The 23,568-nt window shown below is 45.2% G+C and overlaps 1 protein-coding gene across 1 annotated transcript in view; it reads left to right on the forward strand.

Annotated features, from left to right (window-relative positions):
* The window catches only part of si:dkey-192l18.9 (F-box/LRR-repeat protein 7), a 29,344-nt gene extending 6,656 nt beyond the window's left edge, over positions 1-22,688 (forward strand). Inside the window, exons 3-4 of the mRNA XM_056433818.1 lie at positions 18,965-19,582; positions 21,314-22,688. Of these exons, the coding sequence (XP_056289793.1) occupies positions 18,965-19,582; positions 21,314-22,050 (1,355 nt within the window). The 3' untranslated portion in view covers positions 22,051-22,688. The remainder of the gene's footprint in view (positions 1-18,964; positions 19,583-21,313) is intronic.
* Positions 22,689-23,568: the final 880 nt, after the last annotated feature.

The raw sequence follows: 23,568 nt of genomic DNA on the forward strand, positions 1-23,568 counted from the left end.
ATATAAATAAATATATGTATATACATCTACATATATATACATACATATATAACAGACAGAATTCAGAAACACATTTCATGACAAGAATTTTCCCAGCTGCTCCTGAACGCATCATCTCACTCTTCCGGTAAGCTCTGGTTGCCAGCTCAACAGCGAGCATGACTTCTTCTTCTCTCCCTCCCGCTCCCTCTTGCTCAGTGTGTCTCATGTATAGTTATCCCCCTGCCTCCCTTAATGATAACGATACATGCAACAAGTGTAGTTTATTTGCTAGGTTGGAGGCAGGTCTAAGTGGGTTAGATGCACGGCTCCGCTATCGAAGCTCAGACAGCTATGCTAGTTAGCCCGCCTCTCCCGTAGCCGGCGCGAGCTACAGTCAGCTGATAGCTGTTCCCGGTGGTCCCGAGCAGCCGGGATCGTGGGTAACTGTTCGCAGGAGTAGTAAGTCTACACAGAAGCCCGCTGTGCACCAACCACTTCACGTTTGAACCAGTTTTCCTGCTCAGCGACACACCCGCTGAGGAACACACCCTGGTTATCGGGAGCTCTATAGTCAGGAACGTGAAAATAGCGAAGCCACGGACCAGAGTCGTGTGCCTCCCGGGGCCAGAGCGGGCGACGTGGAGTCTTGTTTGAAGCTGCTGGCTAAGGATAAGCGGAGATACAGTCAGATTGTAATACACGCCGGTGGTAATGACGGCCCGGAACTCACTAAAATTAATGTGGAATCGGTGTGTGCTTATGCCAAGACGTTGTCGGACACCGTAATTTTCTCTGGCCCTCTCCCAAATTTGCAGACAGACGAATTGTATAGCCGAATGTCGTCTTTCAACCGCTGGCTGTCGAGGTGGTGCCCAGCGAATAATGTGGGCTACGTAGACAACTGGAAGACTTTCTGGGGAAAACCTGATCTGATGAGGTGAGACGGCATCCATCCCACGTTGGACGGAGCGCGTCTCATTTCTGCGAATATGACCAAGTTGATCACCAGACTTAATCTATGACAACCCAGGGTTCAGATCAGGAACCGGGAGCAGAGTTGTAGTTTAACACCCTTCTCTGCTCTTCCATTCGAGCAGTTACCCACCCATGACTTTAGAGTAGAGACTGTGTCTGTCCCACGGCCACTTCAATTAAATAAATCAAAAGTAAGCAGAAGAGGAGTCGTACACAATAACCTTATACAAGTTAACACCATTATTTCAGCAGTGCAACAAAACAGGACTATTAAATGTGGTCTCCTAAATATTCGATCTCTGTCATCTAAAGCTGTGTTACTAAATGATTTAATATCAGATAATCACATTGATTTATGTTGCCTAACTGAAACCTGGCTGAGCCATGAAGAATATGTCTGCCTGAATGAATCGACTCCTCCAAGTCATATTAATACTCACATTCCTCGAGGCACCGGTCGAGGAGGTGGAGTAGCAGCCATCTTTGAATCGAGCCTATTAATTAATCCTCAACCAAAATTACACTACACCTCATTTGAAAGCCTTGTTCTTAGTCTTTCACATCCAACCTGGAAAACACTACAGCCAATTCGATTTGTGATTCTGTACCGGCCACCAGGTCCATATTCAGAGTTTATATCTGAATTCTCAGAATTTATATCAAGTTTGGTTCTTAAAACCGATAAAGTTATTATTGTTGGAGATTTTAATATCCATGTGGATGTTGATAATGATTGCCTTAGTGCTGCATTCATCTCCTTGTTGGACTCGATTGGCTTCTGCCAGACAGTACAGAAACCCACTCACAGCTTTGGCCACACGCTTGATCTTGTTCTTACTTATGGCGTTGACATTGAGCATTTGAACGTCTTCCCACAGAATCCTCTTCTGTCAGACCACAACCTCATAACTTTTGAATTTATACTACCGGAGTGTACTCCGTTAGTCAAAAGTTTCTACACCAGATGTCTAACTGACAGTGCTGTAGCTAAATTTAAAGAAGCGATTCCTTCTGTATTTGATTCGATACCACGTCTCAATATAACAGAGGACTCCTGGTCTAACTTTAGTCCGTCCCAGATTGATCATCTTGTTGACAGTGCCATAGGCTCTCTGAGAATGACACTGGACTCGATAGCCCTCTGAAGAAGAAGACAGTGAGGAAGAGGAGGTTTGCTCCCTGGTATAACCCTCAGACCCGCAAACTGAAGCAAACGTCACGAAAGCTTGAACGCATATGGCGTTCAACTAATCTCGAATCCCGCTTAGTTTGGCGAGATAGTCTTAAAACATATAAGAAGGCCCTCCGTAATGCCAGAGCAGCCTATTACTCATCAGTAATAGAGAAAAATAAAAACAACCCCAGGTTTCTCTTCAGCACTGTAGCCAGGCTGACAGAGAGTCACAGCTCTGTGGAGCCGAGCATTCCTATAAACCTCAGTGGTAATGACTTTATGAACTTCTTTAATGAAAAGATTTTAACTATTAGGGACAAGATTAATATTCTCTTGCCCATAACCAGTGCCAATCTGTCCTCAAGTGGAATGGCCTTGGAAACCGCTGTATGCCCTGGTGTATATTTGGAGGCTTTTCTCCCATCAACCGTGACCAATTATCTTCAACGGTTTCTACTTCGAACACGTCTACCTGTCTCTTGGACCCCATCCCGACGAGGCTGCTTAAAGACGTTTTGCCTTTAATTGGCGGCTCTCTATTAGATATTATCAATGTGTCTCTGCTAACAGGCCACGTACCACACTCCTTCAAAGTGGCTGTTATTAAACCTCTCCTGAAGAAGCCCACTCTGGATCCAGAGGTGTTGGCTAACTACAGACCGATCTCTAACCTCCCTTCCTCTCCAAGATCCTTGAGAAAGTGGTCGCAAATCAGTTGTGCGACTTTCTACATCATAATAGTTTATTTGAGAAATTTCAATCAGGATTTAGAAAACACCACAGCACCGAGACAGCACTGGTGAAAATTACAAATGACCTCTTAATGGCAGCAGATAAAGGACTCCTCTCTGTCCTGGTCTTGTTAGACCTTAGTGCTGCATTCGACACCATTGACCATGACATCCTGTTACAGAGACTGGAGCAGTCGATTGGCATTTCAGGCACGGCACTAATTTGGTTTAAATCCTATTTATCAGATCGATCTCAGTTTGTATTTGTAAACGATGACGCCTCGATAACCACCAACGTTAATCACGGAGTTCCACAAGGTTCTGTGCTTGGACCAATTTTATTTACTTTATACATGCTTCCTTTGGGCAATATTATCAGGAAACACTCCATAAACTTTCATTGTTATGCAGATGACACTCAACTATATTTATCGATAAAACCAGAGGAGAGCAACCAACTCTGTAAAATTCAAGCATGTCTTAAAGACATAAAAACATGGATGACCTGCAACTTCTTGATGTTAAACTCAGACAAAACCGAAGTAATTTTAATCGGCCCTGAGCACCTCAGAGATCAATTATCTGGTGATGTGGATTCTGTAGACGGCATTGCCCTGGCATCCAACACCACTGTAAAGAATCTTGGCGTTATCTTTGATCGGGACTTGTCCTTTAACTCCCACGTAAAGCAAATCTCAAGGACTGCATTCTTTCATCTACGTAATATTTCAAAAATCAGACACATCTTGTCTCAAAAAGATGCAGAAAAATTGGTTCACGCGTTCGTTACTTCGAGACTGGATTACTGCAACTCCTTATTAGCAGGCTGCTCTAATAAATCTCTTAGGTCCCTCCAGTTGATCCAGAATGCTGCAGCTCGTGTTCTCACTAAAACTAAGAAAAGAGATCACATCACTCCTGCACTAGCTGCTCTGCACTGGCTCCCAGTAAAATCAAGAATCACTTTTAAAATTCTTCTCTTAACCTACAAAGCCTTGATTGGTGATGCTCCATCATATCTTAAGGAGCTTGTCGTACCATATTGCCCCACTAGAGAGCTACGCTCACTAAATGCGGGACTACTTGTAGTTCCTAGAGTCTTAATAAGTAGAATGGGAGCCAGAGCCTTTAGTTATCAAGCTCCTCTTTTATGGAACCAGCTTCCAATTTCAGTCCGGGAGGCAGACACAGTCACCTCGTTTAAGAGTAGACTTAAGACCTTCCTCTTTGACAGAGCTTATAGTTAGGGCTGAATCAGGTTTGCCCTGGTCCAGCCCCTTGATATGCTGCTATAGGCTTATAGCTGCCGGCGGACGTTTTAGGATGCACTGAGTACCTATCTCCTCTTTTTCTCTCCTTAAGGATGAATTTTCATCTCTCAATCACACGTTACTAACTCTGCTTTCTCCCCGGAAGTCCTTTTGACTTTACGTCTCATGGGGTCATCGGACCCTATGAGACGGCATAGATCCTATCTGCCTGATGGATCGTCTGGGTCGTGGAATTCCTGCTCATGACTACGCCACTGTCCTGTTGAGACTCCGCCCACTCCTCCTCCCCACCGCCATCTGCCTGATGGATCGTGGAGGTCTCCATCGTGGAATATGCCTACTATGAACTATTCATACACTCTGTCATATTCATTGAATGTATTTTAACTCTAAATCTGTCCTTCTGTACACATTACATCTATTGCACCTGTCCATCCTGGAGAGGGATCCTCCTCTGTTGCTCTCCTCCAGGTTTCTTCCCTTTTTTTCCCCCTGAAGGGTTATTTGGGAGTTTTTCCTGGTCCGATGTGAGGTTTTGGGGCAGGGATGTCTATGTGTACAGATTGTAAAGCACTCCGAGACAAATTTGTAATTTGTGAAATTGGGCTATACAAATAAACTGAATTGAATTGAATAAATATATATATACACAATATATATATACATATATATATATACATATAAATAAATATATATGTATATACATCTACATATATACATACATATATATATATACAATATATATATACATATAAATAAATATATATGTATATACATCTACATATATATATATATATGTGTGTATATATATATACATATAAATAAATATATATGTATATACATCTACATATATATATACATTCATATATAAATATACATTTATATATACATATGAATAAATATATATGTATATACATCTACATATATATATATATATGTGTGTATATATATATATATATATATATATAAAGTTCACGAAAGAGTACAACAATTATTACTTATACTAGGGTACTGTAGTAAAATATCTTCTACATTTAAATTATTTTCATTTCGGCCCCTTGGGGGCGGGGCCACCGAGCTGAAACCCCGACATGGATCCATTAACCGACCACGTCGCTAATGTGTTAGCGGACGTATTTCCACATCCGGCAGACACAGAGAAACATTATCGTTCATTTACTGTCGGAGCGTAATCCAATACTCTCTCTCTCTCTCTCTTTTGCTCTATTTCCGTCTCTTTAGCTGCTTATTGCTCCACGACGTTCATCAGCTCGTTGGTCTGTGCGTTGTTCGGTGCCGAGGAGATACACAGCGGTTTTTTTAAAGCTTCTTTACCATAGAAAAGCCTCCAGCCGTGACCAAATAAAGTTTCAGGCTTTAAAAAACAAAAACAAAAAGAGCCGAAGCGTCCTGTGAACAGAGAGGAATGAAAACTCACCGTGGCTTCATTTACACTCATAATTTCATCCTTTGTTTTTGTAAAAAATATTGATTAATGCACCTGTAAGCATCGCTTTACATCAGTAATAACATCATCGACGGCTCGTCCACAGCAAACCTCACACTTCAAATGGGCGGGAAACGTTTGAAGACAGTGAACATGACATCTCAGAACAGAGTCAATTATTTAAATATATATATTTTAACCTGATCAAACCCAGCACAGACACAAACTTGGGTCTCTTTCTCCGAGCTGATCGATGACTCAACCGACTTTCTTGTTGTTGTTGCATTCATCCACACGCGCAGTAGCCACGCCCCCTTTTTTGCCTCTTGCGCTCCGGCACGATGGACGTGGTGTTCCTGTGGCGTCGGAAAGCGGCACCACAAGAACACAGACGGCAGCGACCGCCATTTGTTTGCAGCCGACTTCTGACGACACACGGCCGACGGGCCTTTTGGGCTTTCTCGCCAAATGTGTGTGTGTGTGTGTGTGTGTCGACTGGTGTGTTTCTGTGAGGTTAATTCACAGATTAAACCTCGCCGACTACGGAGCAGAGGTGACGAGGCCGATGACGCATTTAATTTAACTGGAAATGCTGACTCACTTTGAGGATCTGGCCCGATAGAAAGACTGCTGCAAGTGTGCACCCACAGTATTGTTATTTAGGGGGAGGGGGGTACATTGATTGTTCTGAATGTGTCTCTTGGAGAACAACATGTGCAGATAGAAATATACTCGCTAGACAGGCCTCCCCGCCACATATTCTCGCCTGTGTTGTGACTGAAATCTGTATTTTGTGTCCCCCCTCCATGCTAAGTGGGAGTAATTACATGTTGTGGAACCACCACGGCCACAGTCAAATCCCCCTTCTTTAAAAACACACACACACACACACATGCTCGCACACCACGTTCACACACTGACCGTATTTACATGAATTCGAATAACTGGCTTAGTCGGACTGAAATCGAATTATCCGTTTCATGTAAACACCTTTGTTCGACTTTGTGCGGTCCGACTACGATCCGATTAACACCCCTGGATAACTCGATCCGATCCGGTTGATAATTCGACTATCACGGCATGTAGCGGTGAATTGGATTAGGAACTGGACTTTGAGTCTTTGCGCATGCTTGAGATCCCGCCGCCCTCCTCCTCCCTCCCATGTCGTGACCCGGAAGTCGAAAGAGACGATAATGTCACTATTAACATCATGCAAGAATAGTAGAGGGATGTAGCTTCGCCTTGCTCTCTGTTCGCCATCTTTCTCGAAATGTTGATGTTGTTGTTGTTGGTTGTTGTTGGTAGTGGTGAAGAGGTCAAGCGGAAATGGCTGTATCACCACGAGTTGTAATGAAAACAGCGCCACCTATCGTATCGGATATGACATGCTTTCAAAGGCCAATGATTCGAATTACTCACTGCCATGTATATTGGGATAACAGCAGATCCCCCAAAAGATAGCATAGTCCGACTAAAGCAAGATTCGAATTATACCATCATGTAAACGCACTGAGTCACAGTGGCAGATGACACAGTCTTTGTCCACCTCGTCCTGTGGTCCACTAAGCTAATCAGGAAGCAGTCTGGCCCAGTTCCCCACCGCACGCTGGGAGTCGTCACGTCGGGGCCGGACACAACATGTCACGACGAGTTAATTAGTCAGTCGGGGAGTTACAACACAACATTTCCCGAAGAAAAACATTATCTATATATGTATCTACATATGCACGAATAAATTGCGCAGAAGAAACAGAAATAAAAGCCGCACGCCGAAGGTTGGAAACCCGCCGTGTCTCTTCTCATGAAATAGAGATGTGTTCCACAATAAATCATTCGCTTTAAGTCGTTTATAGGACGCTCCTGAAAGAAGAGCGCTGAGGGATGAGATATACAATAAAACGGCAGAACATCCAATCATGAAACCAGTGAAATAGATAAAAAGGTGGAGAAAAAGAAAAGTGGAAAAAATATATTTTTTAAATGCAACGTAGTCTGGCGTGTTGAGTAAACTCACGCCAGTGAAGCATCGCGAGAGTTCGCTTTATTTTTTTGATTTAGTTGTTGTTGAATTCCCCCGTTTTTTGGGGTGGAAATTGCACATTTGAAAGCTCCAGGACGGCCAGAATACTTTGAGGCCATATTGTCTTTATTCCATGAACCAGAATATTGAATCATTGTGAAGCCTGAATATCAGCGTACAGATGGAAAGTAGGCCATTGGCTGGAACACATGTGTGTTCCCCCCAAAATCAACAGTCGGAAGTTCTACTCGTTCGACTCCTGAAAACAAACCGAGCCGGGAAGTCATCCGGCTTTTCTTTCTTTTTTTGCAAAGTGTCTCTGTTTTTCGATTTATTATTTAGACGGGCTTGCGGTGGTCTGACCCAGTTGCTTATTAGCCGCAGACTGAAAGGCAAAGTCCTGGACAGTAAATCCTTCCTGTGGGATGAAACTGAGTATCTCTCAGCAGGGGGGGGTGGGTTACACGGTGACCCCGGTCTGGGCCTCAGGGGGTTCGCTTTGGCGTGGGCGAACTCCGGGTACCAGAGGAATGCGGCTCAGACATGGCGGGAGAGCCGAACTGACAACACCCTTGAGATGTTCGGCCTGTGTGTCGTCACTCTCGAAACGCCCGTCTTCCTCCTCCTCTATCAGCTGTGCCAAGCTTTGGATGTAACGCAGACGCACTGGGGGTGTGTGTGTGTGTGTGTGTGTGTGTGTGGGGGGGGGTTCAGGTCAGCTCCTTCACCCGTTTATAATGGCCCCAGGAAGGTAGCCGAGGAACAGGGGAATGGTGGGAACAATGAGCATGCCGACTTCCTTTGGCCAAGGACCACTGAAACAGTGATAACAGTGGCTGGGGGGGTGACTGTGTCCTTCCACACCAGAGAACACAGAGATTACACTGATTGATGTGCAACTCTCCAAAAGCAGAACAACCTTTTTTTTTGATTATTCTTCTTTTACGGATCTCTGTTTCTTCCTTTAAAGTCGTTACAGCCTTGTTGTACCAGTAGCTGAGGCCGGCACCAGAACACACAGTATCAAGAAAATTAAGGTCCAAATATCGGTTTGTCATTTTATCACGGTGGGAAAAAAAAGTATTCTGCATTTAGGATGTTTCACAATGTTCCCGACGAAAGATAAAAATTGTCGATAATGTTATTTCTCAATTTTTTAAAACATCTACAAAGTGTGACGTGTCGTCGGTGCACGGACGTAAGCGTGTTCATGGAAATCCGGCCGATTGTTCCCTTTGCTGAATTGGATTTAAAGTGTTATTTTCAATGAGCTGAGTATGAAAAACATAGATACTGAAAAACAAAACGAAATCCTAAGCAAATAATGAGAAAGTTAAAACGTGTACATTTTAAAAACACCTTTACCTTTGCATGTCACACAGACGGTGATTAGTCAGGGTTCAGTTTTCCTGCAATTTAGGCAAAAATAGAACGAGCCTCCATTGTTTATACTTCCCTTTCCCACCTTCCTGAAACTCGTTGACTGCCATTCCCCACCTGCCCACTAGATGTCCTCTATCTTTGTTCCACCTGCTCACAACCAGCCACACACATACCCCCCCCCCCCCCCCAGTCCCCAGTCCCCTGACTGGCCCCGCCCTCCTGCACACCTGTTTCCACTTCCCCTCATCAGCCCTGCAGGATACCGTGACCATCAGTCACATTTGGTGTTGATTTTGGCGCCCCCTGTGGACAGAAGCAGAACTGTTTCAGAGCTCCTTTTAGAAAACTTCCCGTTACCATCAAAGTCACATTTGGTGTTGATTCTGGCGCCCCCTGTGGACAGACGCAGAACTGTTTCAGAGCTCCTTTTAGAAAACTTCCCGTTACCATCAAAGTCACATTTGGTGTTGATTTTGGCGCCCCCTGTGGACAGAAGCAGAACTGTTTCAGAGCTCCTTTTAGAAAACTTCCCATTTTACTGCAGCAGGGACACATCTGACAGTCTGGCCCGGCGGCTCAGTCCTGGTTCTGGTTCTCCTGTGCCGCTCTTTCTCTCCGGCGGGGGCCCACTCAGCTGTGTTCGGCGGGTCGCTGCAAGACTCTGGAGCTGGAGGAGTTTCTGGTGAACCTGTATGACTTTTTTTTTGCGATCGATGACGAGCGTTAAGAAGTCTTCACCCCGACGGGCTCGTTTACTCACGAAGGTCTCGTAGAAGTTTTCATAACACACACACACACACACACACACACAAAATTCCTCACAGTATCTGGCACTTACTTAAATTAAACGCTCGCGCTCAAGGTGTTTTCAATTATTCAGACTAATAAAAACCCTTTTTTTTTTATTTGACTGGATAATGATGGCATCACACACATAATAGTTACGGCATTACACACTCCGAGGGTCAGCCGTGCAGTCTGAACAGACCGTCGTCGAAGCTCCCGTCTCCAACGTGTTCATATTTTTGCCGTCCCAAAGGCAACAAATCCCTCACACTTCGTCTGCGAGCTAACCTCGCTCGCCCGTGTTTACTCAGGCAGAAATAGTCGCTCGCTGTTGATTCGTGCCGGGCCAAGAATGAGAGAGGCTGCATCGAGGTGTTTGTGTGTGTCATTGCCGCTGGGGACGCGAGATTTAAGTTGTTATCCTCCACTTATGTTGGAAACGTGACCTTTTATTTCATTATTTTCATTGTATCGTTCATCAGAAGTCGTCACTGCAATCCCGCTCACGTTTTCTGGGCACACTCGGAGCTGGCGGGACATTTATCTTTTTTGGGTGAAACTTAATGCCGCATTCGTTCCGCGACTCTTCGGCGATGGACGTGCTGACGCTGGGGGAGATACGTTGGTTTTGGTGGAGAGACATCTGTTTCTTTAGAGGGAAATATTTGGCAGTTTTTATTTTGTGGAGGATTAGAGGAAGTTGCGTTGCAGATAGTTCTCATTTTCCGCGGAGGAATTCGCAGCCTCTAAAAGTTTGCTCTTTATTAAATGCAGGCGGTATTTGTGCAGGAAAGAAGAAAAAAAGAAGTCCTTTTCAATATTCTCTCTTGGGAAAACAAAGTTATTTTAAGACTATCTCAACAAGCCGATAGCATTTGCAATGAGAGATATTAAGTAGATTTACTCCTAATCCTCGTTGTGAATTGTCTACGTTAAGAGAGAGAACACAGAGAGGCGAAGAATGCCAGTGCTTTTTTTCTCCCTTTTACCCCCCAGATATTCTCTCCATCAGTTGGCCTCGCTCCTCCCCCGATCCCCTTCTACGGGCTCTCGGAGAACCAGGAAATCTGAGCGAAAAAGCACAGAACAAGGCAGCGAAAGAAGAAGAAGAAAAAAGCAAACAAGTGAAAGCGGTTTTAGGGAAGGAGATGGAGGAGGAGGAGGAGGAGGAGGAGGAGGAGGAGGAGGAGAGTGAGCAGATCTCACTACTCCTCTCTGATTACCGCTCGGTCTTCTCCAGCTCCGGCCATGTTGTTTTGAAGGCCCGCCTTTCTTCAACAGGGTCACATTTCTTCAGTTCTAGATAGATAGATAGATAGATAGATATCTACTTTATTAATCCCCAAGGGGAAATTTGTCGTAGCAGTAGCAGCACCAATAAACTAAACACACAAGAATAATAAAAAAAATATATATAAAATATAAAAAACAGGGATGAAAGATATAGAAGTATACAAAGTAAAATATATATGTATATATACAACATATATGCATACACAATACACTATTCTACTGCAGCAGCGTGTTCGACAGGAGTTGGGAAAGATGCCCCCCGGCCCCCCAAAACACGCACGCTTGCTTCCTGTACGATTCTGGCTCACGATTGATGTTTCTTCTTTTTTTTCTTTTTTTTTTACTGCGATACACCTGGGTCTTTGGGCTTTTTTCATGTGGCAATGTGAGCACCAGCCGAACTGACACATCGGACTTCCCCCTCCTCTCTTTTCACCCTGCGGTTTGTTTCATTGCGTAAGCAGCAAAAAGTGTCAGTTGTGGCCGAAGCTGCAATGGTACAAAAATGAAGGGGAAAACGTAACACAGGACAACTCAATTAGTTTGTCATTTTAATAGCGACGGGTGGGTTGCGGATAACACCTGGCTCTTTCATACGTAGCAAAAGCTTTTTAGATGAGAGAAAACATTGGTTGTCAAGGCCCAGAGCCGTCATGTGTTGGGTCCTGGCTAGCCGTCACAAAACCTGCACATTTTAGTCGCTCGGCCGTTAATACAATTTAAATTAAAACTCACGTCGAAAGCAATCTTCTTAGTGACTTTAAATACTTGAAAGTGGCCGAAATTAACAATACGGCTGGTTATACTAGTGTCTACTCTCAGGGCCAGTTCATGAACAACAGTATCATGCTATTAGCTTAGCTTCAGAAACATGCTAGCACTAGTAAAAACAGCTTTATTCTTAACATATTTTCTCTGTTTTACACTGTAAACTACACCCTAGCATTTCACTCTCAGGATTGTCCATCATTTTCGTTTTAAAATTGGCTATTTTGTCATAATTGTAAAACTTTCGACAGAGCCACACAATGCTAACCTAAGCTAACGCCTGCCGTCTGTGGGTTCATATCTAAGTCTCGACATGAATCAGAATCGGAAACATTTATTAGCTGCGTGTGTTAGACACACAAAGAATTTGACTTGGCGGCTGGTGTGTACACATTAGAAAAACACAACAACAACAATCAAAAACAATCAACAGTCAACATGTAAGATCAAATAAATCAAATGAATCTGTTCAGAAAAGTCGAGAAGCGGTTTTCTCCGTCAGAATCAATCAACTTTTTGCTTTTTAACTTTGGCTGACCTGTTTTTGTTCCACATTAAAAGTTGCAAAGAGGATAGTCAACACAATTTTAGGGACTAAACTATTTAATTAGTTGGCTGGCCAGGCCTATCCCGCACATCTTTGTTATGGATATGAATACCAATACAAAGAGCAATCTCTAACATGCATATGGTTTAAAACAACAAACCTGAGCTAAAAAGTTTCATAAAGCACTTTCTTGAGTTCCTCCCTCTCCCTCTGGGCACTTCTTTGAGACAAAACAACCTCTTTCTGGAGTTGAGGTGAACCCTTTTTCACGAAGACTTTAACCAAAGAGTTCCAGCTCTTCCCTTGTTCTGTTGCCTCGACCACATGAGGTCATTACATTTGCTCCTCATCACAAACCAAATCAACCGTTCAGGCCGGCGCTCGCTTTTCCATTCCTGTGTGACGTGCAGCTCTTTGCATGCCGAGCCAACGCTACCTCTTGAGTCATCTAACACGACTGTCACTCTGCTCTCTAACCCTCCGCACACACACTGCTGCCAAAAGGGATACACTGTACAGAAAGGCATTTCGTGCACATGGTTCCCTGCAACAACAAGAAAAAAAAGTCATCTTTGACATCCTGATTTAACAACCTGTAAAAAAAGAAAATGACGCAACGTCGAATGTCAATGATTTGCCAAAGGCCGGATCAGTTTAGTGTGACGCCAAATTGTTTTCATAACCCGACCTGCCACATCTCGACTCTGGAAAATGTGTGCCGCGACGAATAGATGTTCATTTTTGACTGAATAGATCACGCCTTTTCAATTTGGCTTGAAAGACATCCGTGCGTCTGCTGTCCTCCTCAGCGGAGGATTTATAAAAAAGACGAGGCCGAGCGCGTGGAGACGTTTGTGTCTTTTGAACTGACAGAAGGGCTTTGAGAGGCGGAAAAACTCCCCTGAGGAAATTAGTCGTGTTGCGGGGGGAAAAGAGCATAATAGTTCCTGGCTCACGTGCAGCCGAATCTATTGCTGCGTGAGCTTTTTTTTTTTTTAAAGAAGAAGAAGGAGAAAAAAAAAGAAAAACCTGAATCCAGAGACTGAGTGAGTGTGAGAAAAGCTGCAGTCCAGAAGAAGTGGAGTTATGGGGCTTGTGTGTGGAGCGAAGCCGTCTGTTTCCTGTCCAAGTGTGCAACATTGTAAAGGAACCTGCAGGCCCCATTGTCTCTCAGGTTGCCCAGTGACGTAACACCTTCCTGTAGCCAAGGCTTTGCTGATAGCCCAGCCGCCACACGGTACGCAAATATCAACTTCCATGTATTCAATAAAAACCCCAAGACAGACCCAGATGTTTCTTATCCCAGGAGTTCTCTCCCAGTCGGATGTTTACCCTTTCAAAAAAGAAAAACGGAGCTTGTAACTGTTTCGTGCTGAGAAATCAATATTCTCTTCCAGTCGAATCTCCAATGCCTTGGGTTGTCTTTTCAATCGCAGATACTTGTCCTTGTACTTTACCCCTCTTGTGTCGGTTTTAATTCGATTTCCCTGACTTCTGGGGAGAAAACGAGCGTCTCTGATTCCCTCACGTGTCGCGGTCTCGGTGGAAAGGGGGGAGCGGGAACATGTCACAGGGCTAATGGCATGGAGGTAATGGATTGGTCTGTTCTGCCAGATGCAGCAGTAATAATCCCACGCGCTCCAGACAGGGTCTTAGCAGAGCTTCACGGCACTGAGAGATCCTGAAAAAGAATCCCTGAAGCTTTGGTTTATGACCAGACTGCGTCAACCTCTGGACTGACCCTGCCTGTGCACTTGTCTCTGCTAAAGTCTGCTAGACTCTTTTGACAATTTATCTTCCCCTCTCTCTTTTTTTTTTTTCCCCCTCGCCCTCGAATCTGATTTTGCCCGTTGCTTTTTAACAATCCACATTTTTAAAAAGCGTCCGTTTTGTGACGTTAAAGCGACATCACTGCGTCCTTCCTCCTCGTCGAGCATGCACGTGTGTCCTTTCCAGTGATCACTTCCATTGATTTACATTAAACCCTCTGGTATCAAAGGCCGATCCAGCTGCGTCTCAGAAGTAAGTCGATGTTAATGGGATCCTGCTGCGGGCGCTGCTGTGGATCAGCTTAGATTTGGGTATTAGTGGCAGTGATTTCAGCCAACTATGTCTCCTTTCTGTGGCCATACGCACATTGGAAATGCACCAGTTCCTCTTTCATTTCCCCACTGCTCCGTTGTTCTTTGTCCAGGGTAAAGACCAGATGTTCCACTGTTTCTCCACTGATTTCCTAAACCAAACTTGAGTCTCCCACCATCTGCACTTCCAGTCAGTTCCCTTGAAGAGCCGTTTAACAGCTGCGTGGTATCTGTTCTGTTAATGATAGGTTTGCAGTGATACACAGATATAAAACAAGACACCGCACTGGTTTAACTTCCACGGATTCCAAAGTTCTTTCATGCTTGAAGCTCTGCGGGTTTGTGAACCCAACAGATATAACTCAAGGTTTCAGATGGATGGAGGTTTGCTCAGTTCTCATGAAGATAGATGTGCTGTCCGTCGCACTTCTAGGACTTCTTATGTCTTATGTCTTGAGCTTGGAGTTAATTCATGGCCTTGGAAACTGTAGTCGACTTATGGCTGAATCAGACAACCTTTTGTTGCCAGATCCGATCGTCTTTTTGATGTTTTTAAAGATACGAAACCAACAAATGATTGCTTACGTTATCTCAACATTCGCCATGAACTTTACCCTTCCTAATAGTTCATCGTCCAGCACAGTTTCACTGTGTGTCAACAGCTGCCTCCAGGCCTTCTGTTTTCTGACCGCGATAGCTACGGTTGGTCCAATCCATTCCAATCCCACAATCCAACCCCCGAGGGACACCGACAGGCGGTACAGTGGAAAGCTCTGAACAATGTCGGGGACCGTACGTGGACCTTGAGTTTGTCGAGAGGGAACATTTCTGCTTCACAGCAAAGTCGATAATTGAGAATATTGGGAGACTTTTTTATATCATCCAAAACACATCTTTTCCGACTATATCTGGATTAAAAAAACGATTAGTGCTTCAGTGGCGCTTAAAATGGCACTTACTTATGGTATTACTCATGGTATTACTTATAGTATTACTCAGTATTACTTCACTTATTGTAAGTCGCTTTGGATAAAAGCGTCAGCTGAATGACATGTAATGAAATGTAATATCATAAAGTTCATATATAAGATTTGAGGATTTTACCTTTCTCTCGCGATGAGAAAAAAATCCTCTCTGCACCCGAGGAAATGCTCATCTTGCAATGCAGTGAAATCGATTACTTCATCATGCTCGGCCATTTCTTTTGCAGTCATCCATCATGTTCTAACTATGGAGAATAGAGTATCTAGTTGCTCGGATTATAAGTCCTTCAAAAACATCTGTGGATCCTAAATGCATCGCAGTGCATCACCACATCAGCACGCGGCTGAAAAAACCCACTCGAGGTTCTTCAGACGCAAACAAGGGAAAGACTTACTTCATATCCAGAAGTGTCAAAGTGTGAAAGAAAAAGCAAACGCCTCAATCAGAAGATCATTTGCATGAAAAGGTCAACGGAGTAAACAGATGCCGCATGCTCTCTCTGGAAAACAGACACCTGGCCATCGTAAAGAGACCCAGGTGCCGTCGATCAAAAAATCCAGCGCAACCGACTTAATCTGCAAAGCTGTCTTCATTTAACTTTTTCCCCCACCAGCTGTGTGAGAGTGTGACTGAGTGAAGGGGAAGGGATGGACGCGGTCTAATTAGCAGCACTGTGACACACACGCAATTACGCAATTTGGGAAGTTGCTCCCGAGCCGGTGGCAGATGAGTTCATCCCGCGTGCAGAATCCATCGCACTAATAATCATACAAAAATTAAATGATTAGCTCGGCAACAAAGACACGCATTCATTCATCGAGACTCGACCGACGTGTGTGGAAAAGCTTCTCATGTGAGTTTATTTCAATCATATTCTCATTATTTAATGAACAGATATGCTGATTTCATACTCTGTGTGTAGTTTCCAGGCCCCGTCGGATAATTCCACAATCGCGAGGTATTAACTCATGAATCTTGCAATACTTGGAGTGTACTTGAATAAACATTTTTTTTTAAAGCCCCAGCACCACTACTGTCAAAACATATTTGGACAGGCGTGTGAAAGTCGAAATAGACGAGCTGTTTATACGGACCTGAAACCATTAAATCCGTTTTGTATTGAGATTAAAATACACAGGCCAAGATAAGCTCCATGACCTCAAGGAAATATTCCCAGGCAGTACAAATTGAACATAGTTCAGACCACCCAAGAATGTGGTGTATTGAACCTCAACTGAGTGCAGATTTATAACACATTATGCATTTTTTGCACAGTCGCCATTTTTTATCCTCCAATCTGCATGCGGGTGAAATATTGGAATTTTTTAAGTAGCCGTGAATCGGTGGACGAGTTCCCGAGAGGGCGAAGTCTGTGGATGTCATCAGAGGCGGCGAGGTCTGGAATACAGATCTGCTGGACGGTCGTGAGGTCGGAGTCGCCGCCCGGCCGGTTATCACGTGACGGGCCGGACGCGCTCCATCCGTCAAGAAGATGCTGACAAACGCCGCGTAGGACCCTGAAGCGGCCATTAGGCAACACCGGTTTGATCGTGGTTCAATCTACACGCCCGGGAGTGTCGCTTGGTGAAGTGTTGATGCGGTAATATCTGGGTAAATGTGCGGGAGTCATCGGGGGAAGGGCAGAAAGAGAAAGTAAAGAAGATATAGTCTATAATATAAATATAAAGAACTTTGACCAAAGGGCCATTGGGTGTTCTTCTTATTGTGTCCACTCTTTCTGAATTCTAGGATTATAAATGAAAATGTTTGACCAACGTTGATACTGAATATTTCCTTTGAGGAAAAACGAGGTTCGCCATATGAACTTGTTGAGTCCCTTCAAAGTAAAAGCCTTTTTGACCAAAGCTGATCCACTGCCTTTTATTATGATAGTCTGAACTATTGCGACTCATCTTATCACATAAAGTCTAAAACATACAAAAACAATATTTATTCTGAAACTTGACGTCTCATTTTGACCATAAAGCCTGTAAGTGACATCATACTCGTGACAACTTGAAAATCCTTTTAGCGATGACTATCAATCCGGCTGAGTTCCTCTGTGTTGGCGGCCGACGAGGAGACGGCGATGTCATCTGAGAGGAGCACTCGGCGTGTCCCCCCCCCCACCCCCACCACCACCACCACCACCCCTCTCACAGCTGCGTCAATGAGCGCACATCTGTCCGGAGGGCCTCCGTGTTTACAAAAGGATAACGGTCCAGCGTCGGCCGCGGCACCGAGACTCCTCGGCCGGTCGGCTTTGAAGCCCCAGAGTTCATCTGACGGAGCGGCCCGGTGACACATTCTTTCCCCAAACTTTTCCAAACACATATCGAGATCCATGGAAACTCCACTCGGCTGACGATAAAAGCCTTTTTTTGACCCATTTCCTCAGCTTTTTATCTGTTTTTTTTCTTCTCATTCCCACGAATGGAGCGGATGAGTTTAAAGTGATTCATAACGTTAAAAAAAAGATTCTGGTGTTCGGCCTTCAGAAGGAAACCACAACACACGTTGGGTTTGAAATTCACACGTCAAAAGTCTCTTTATAAGTGTAATTAGACTGCATATGGGTTGGGAAAAAGTCGTATAAAGTTTTTTTTTTTTTGGGCTACAGAAGGAGGCTGAAAATCTGTGAAATGCGATTTGATTGAACGACTCGAGTGATGTCACTTGAGTCACCGTCGGTTTGGGGCTTAACACGGCAAGAGAGAGAAGTGAGCTTCCCAAAAAACCTCTGCAGGTGGTAATTTCTTCTTCAGGCTACATTAGTAACACACACACACATCAAGGTGGTCCAATTGCATTGTGGGTGATGTAGGCGCCAGGTTTTGATGAAAGGCAAATATCTCTGCTGCATCGGTCTTGATCCTTTTTCTTTTGAAAGAAACAACAACAAAAAAGTATCTTGAGTCCAAAAATAGCAACGCTAAATCTGTGGCGGACTCTTTCAAGGGGAACAACTCAGTTTGTGGAAACAGCTGCGAAACTTCTTCTGTGGCTCTGAACGCAGCTCCTGACGAGTCACGAGAAAACAACGCGAGGGTTATCTCGGTTCGGGCTTTCGAGAGACTGAGCCGGAGTTTCAGGAGATGTTGGTGTTTACCGGGAAAGGGAGGGGGGGGGGATGAAAGGATTCAGCGGGTTGCATCATGGGAAGCTCCGGATCCTTTTGTTCTTGCAGTGTGACCGCACGATGCACTTGAACGTCTCGCTTCGCAGTCTGGAGACAGTTTTGTTTTTTTACAAACTTTAACATCGGAGGACCTCTTCAAGATGCTCCTCCTAGATTTTTGGAAACTCTTTCCCTCTCAACCTTTCCAACAGGATCCCCATTAGCAGCTCGCTCCGAAAAACCACAGATGACAATCCGGTTACTGTGTCACATTCTGGGAAGGGGAGGAAAAGAAGAGCGCGTGACGAAGAACAAGTGGAGGAAAACTTGAAATGACATGTTTGGCTGGGAAAGACTCCGCCCCTTCTCTTTTCTCACCCATCTTGTCTCCTCCTCTTCTTCAGGTTTAGACTCCGGCACCCGGACCCTGAGCACCCCCAGCCCGGGTCTCATCCTGCCCTCCAAGTCCTCCTCCCTCTCCTCGCCCGCCCTCTCCAGTAACGGCCATGACGCCAACTCGTCTTCGCCCTCGTCGGCCCGCGCCGAGACCGTCGCCGTGGTGCACTCCCAACCGGGCACCCGCACCCGGTCGCGCCAGTCCAAGAGCCACCACCACGCCCCCGTGGACCTCCTGCCCGACAACGCCCTCCTGCAGATCTTCTCCCATCTGCCCACCAACCAGCTGTGCCGCTGCGCCCGCGTCTGCCGCCGCTGGTACAACCTGGCGTGGGACCCGAGGCTGTGGAGCGCCGTGCGGCTGACCGGCGAGCTGCTTCACGCCGACCGCGCCATCAGGGTGCTGACCCACCGGCTGTGCCAGGACACGCCCAACGTGTGTCTGACCCTGGAGACGGTGGTGGCGAGCGGCTGCAAAAGGCTCACGGACCGCGGGCTGCGCGTGGTGGCTCAGTGCTGCCCCGAGCTGCGCCGCCTGGAGGTCGCCGGCTGTTACAACATCTCCAACGAGGCCGTGTTCGAGGTGGTGTCCCGCTGCCCGAGCCTGGAACACCTGAACCTCTCAGGTAAAAAAAAGTATACAAATATACACTACCGTTCAAAAGTTTGGGGTCACTTGGAAATATCCTTATTTTTCAAAGTAAAGCACTGTTTTTATCAATGAAGATAACATTAAATGAATCATAAATACACTCTCTACATAGTTAATGTGGTAAATGAGTATTCTCTGGTGTTTAATGAAGTCTCTACAGAGGTGTCTAGAGGCCCATCTCCAGTATTCTAATGGCACATTGTGTTATCGCCTTAGAAGACTAACGGAGGGGTAGAAAACCCTCCAAAACACTTGTTATGTGAGCGCAGCTGAAAACAGTTATGCTGGTGAGAGAAGCTATAAAACTGGCCTTCCTTTGAGCCACAAGTTTGAAAAAACTAAATTAATATTTCAAATAAAAAGCATTATTTATAACCTTATCAATGTCTTGACTATATTTTATATTCATTTAATAAATAAAAGTGTGAGTTTTCGTGGAAAACACCAAATTGTCTGGGTGACCCCAAACTTTTGAACGGTAGTGTACTTCTACACCATTTCGCCGTAATGGTCTCTTAGTTTCTATTACTGCGACCTTAACAACAACAAAAAGAGAACTTCCTCTCCTCCGGTCCTTTCTCTTAACGCTGGTGAAGCCATTAGAGGAGCAGGAGGAGCTCTGCCAGCCTTAAGCTCCCACGTGGGAGAAGAAAGCCGAACTCACCTCGACGTGAGGAAGGAGAGCGGTCTGCTGCTTTCATTAAGTGACACGAATAACTTTGGCTCGGTGAGGACTCTGGTGGCAGAGCGACGGCTGTGCACCGTTAGCACCGGGAAGCCAGGCCTTTGTTGTCAAAGAAACGGCCTCTACTTGTGGCTTTGATTTGCACGGCTCGAAGTAATGATCGTCAAGTCTATTATTTCAACTGGTGAGGACATCAGCCTTCCATTATTTGTCACCGCAATTGTGGTCCTGGTGGAGTTGTTTGCACTCAATAGTGTTTCGTGCTTGTTGTTGCGGGCGTGGAGCCACGCGCAGCAGGTTTTACTATGGCGCCCCCCAGTGGCGACTTTAAGAATACATCTACAAAAATCAATTGGGAATTTTCAAATTGTTTCTCCTAAATCCCTCTTCCAATGTACTCTTAACGTAACAGAAAGGGGGGCACAAACAGATGTAATGCTGATATCAGGATTTAGCCACTTAAAATACAGAAATCAAGCAAATTAATGGTCTTTTCAGTCCATTGCTACACCAGACTTTTATTTTTACTTTAATGATTTGGGAATTTTCTAATTTTTTTCCCCTAAATCCCGCTTCAAATCTACTCTTAACGTAATAGAAAGGGGGGCACAGACAGATGTCATGCTGATATCAGGATTTAGCCATTTAAAATAGAGGAATCAAGCGAATTAATGGTCTTTTCAGTTCATTGCTACACCAGACTTTTTTATTTTTACAAAAATAATTTGGGAATTTTCAATTTTTTTCGCCTCAATCCCTCTTCCAATGTACTCCTGAAGTAATAGAAGCCCCCCTTCTATTACTTTAGACAGATGTCATGACAGACAGATGCCATGCTGATTATCAGGATTTAGACATTTTAAATAGAGGAATCAAGCAAATTAATGGTGTTTTCAGTTCCTTGCAACACCAGACTTTTTTATTTTCTGAACTTATCCTTGAAACAAAAACAATCTACTTTAAAGAAATCATTCTGTCGTTGTTGCTGACGACCTCTGCTTCCTCCTCGTCCTCCGCCAGGCTGCTCCAAGGTCACGTGCATCAGCCTCACCCAGGAGGCCTCGCTGCAGCTGTCCCCTCTGCACGGCCAGCAGATCTCCATCCACTACCTGGACATGACCGACTGCTTTTCCCTCGAGGACGAGGGCCTGCGAACCATCGCCTCCCACTGCCCCCGCCTGACGCACCTGTACTTGCGCCGCTGCTCCCGCCTGACGGACGAGGCCCTGCGCCACTTGGCCCTCCACTGCCCCTCCATCCGGGAGCTCAGCCTCAGCGACTGCCGCCTGGTGGGGGACTTCGGCCTGCGGGAGGTGGCCCGCCTGGAGGGCTGCCTGCGCTACCTGAGCGTGGCCCACTGCACCCGCATCACCGACGTGGGCGTCCGCTACGTGGCCCGCTACTGCCCGAGGCTGCGCTACTTGAACGCCAGGGGCTGCGAGGGCCTGACGGACCACGGCCTGAGCCACCTGGCCAGGAGCTGCCTGAGACTCAAGTCCCTGGACGTGGGCAAGTGCCCGCTGGTGTCGGACAGCGGGCTGGAGCAGCTGGCCATGTACTGCCAGGGCCTGAGGCGAGTGAGCCTCAGGGCCTGCGAGAGCGTGACGGGCCGAGGGATCAAGGCGCTGGCGGCCAACTGCTGCGAGCTGCAGCTCCTCAACGTGCAGGACTGCGAGGTGTCGCTCGAGGCGCTGCGCTTCGTGAGGCGCCACTGCCGCCGCTGCGTCATCGAGCACACAAACCCCGCTTTCTACTGAGACCGGTGGGCGGGGCTCTTGGACCGGTCCTCTGACGAGTGGATGTTGTAATATTCCCGCGATGGGAGTTCAGCGGGCCGATTGGTTGGAGACTGGCGTGCAATACTGGCCAGAATGTGTCTCTCTGAACCCGCCTGGTGGCTGGAAAACACTTCCACAGACTGTATTTAACGTATTTATCTTCAACGAAAAGGCAGAGGAGCAAACAGCGTTTTTCAGTGTTTTACGTCTCCACGATTTAGACAACGCGCGACGACACGGAGCACCTGGTACAGTAACGAGCATTGCGATATATTATATTTTAACACCTTTACGGCCCTGAAACATCATAATCATACAGCACTGCATCTATTTATACACGGCGCGTGTCTTCAGAGTAAAACCACTAAGAATGAAGCGACGGAGCGGAACACGTTTCACTTTCTTTACGTTGCATACGCACTTTATGCAATTGTACTGTGTCATCATTCTTTTTCTTTCTTTTTTTCACTCACCCTCTGTAAATTAAAACTTTCAGCCAGTAGCATTTGTTTCCTTCTTTTTAAAAGCCAAATAAAAACAAACTGTCGTTTGAGATTAATAGACTGAGAAACACGTTGCCGCTATAACTGTGCCAATAAACTTCTTTTAAAAAAGCCGCCTCCACGACTGTGAGCGTCTCACTCCAATCCCCCGTTGCTAAAATTACATTTCTGTTATTTTGTATAATGTTAGCAACATTTTTTATTTTTTATAATTTTAGAAAAAGGTAATGCAACACAATGGGGATAAAGTTATATGTATATATACTATTTTGCGGCATCATAATAGTGTCTAGTATTTCCTGTTAATATATGTTGGAGCTGTGGAAGGTTTAATTCCAGGTTTTCATAATGCAGGGGGTCTGACGTCTAGAAACAAGTCAGTTGTTGCACTTCCTCCTGTTTGCCAGTAGAGGGCTCTAGAGGTCGTTTATGTCTTCGTGCTGCTGCTGATAACAACACAGGTATAAATACCACTGAACCAAGTGAAACATGATGTAATGTGATCAGCATCAGAGGATGAGCCTCCCACGCCGCCTCGCTCTACACTGCAACAACTTCATTCATAGTGAGGTGGTTGTTTGATTACATTGAGTATGGATTGGATCAATAGCGGCAACTATGCTGTTGGACACACGGGGAAGAGCCTCATGAGAAGTATGTATATTTTAGTTGAAGGAATTCCAATGTCCTGCTTTTCAATGTTTTCCTGAGGACGTTTTTAAAGAAACAAAATTCCAGAAAGTTCCTCTGCTGATAGGAGGGATATGAAAGATAGGAAAGATAGGAGGGATAGGAAAGATAGAAGGGATATGAAAGATAGAAGGGATAGGAAAGATATGAGGGATAGGAGAGATAGGAAAGATAGGAGGTATAGGAAAGATAGGAGGGATAGGAAAGATATATGGGATATGATAGATAGGAGGGATAGGAAAGATAGGAGTATAGGAAAGATAGGAGGGATAGGAAAGATAGGAAGCATAGGAAAGATAGGAGG

Source organism: Pseudoliparis swirei, chromosome 16 (genome assembly GCF_029220125.1).
Source record: "Pseudoliparis swirei isolate HS2019 ecotype Mariana Trench chromosome 16, NWPU_hadal_v1, whole genome shotgun sequence".
Classification (NCBI taxonomy): Eukaryota; Metazoa; Chordata; class Actinopteri; order Perciformes; family Liparidae; genus Pseudoliparis; species Pseudoliparis swirei.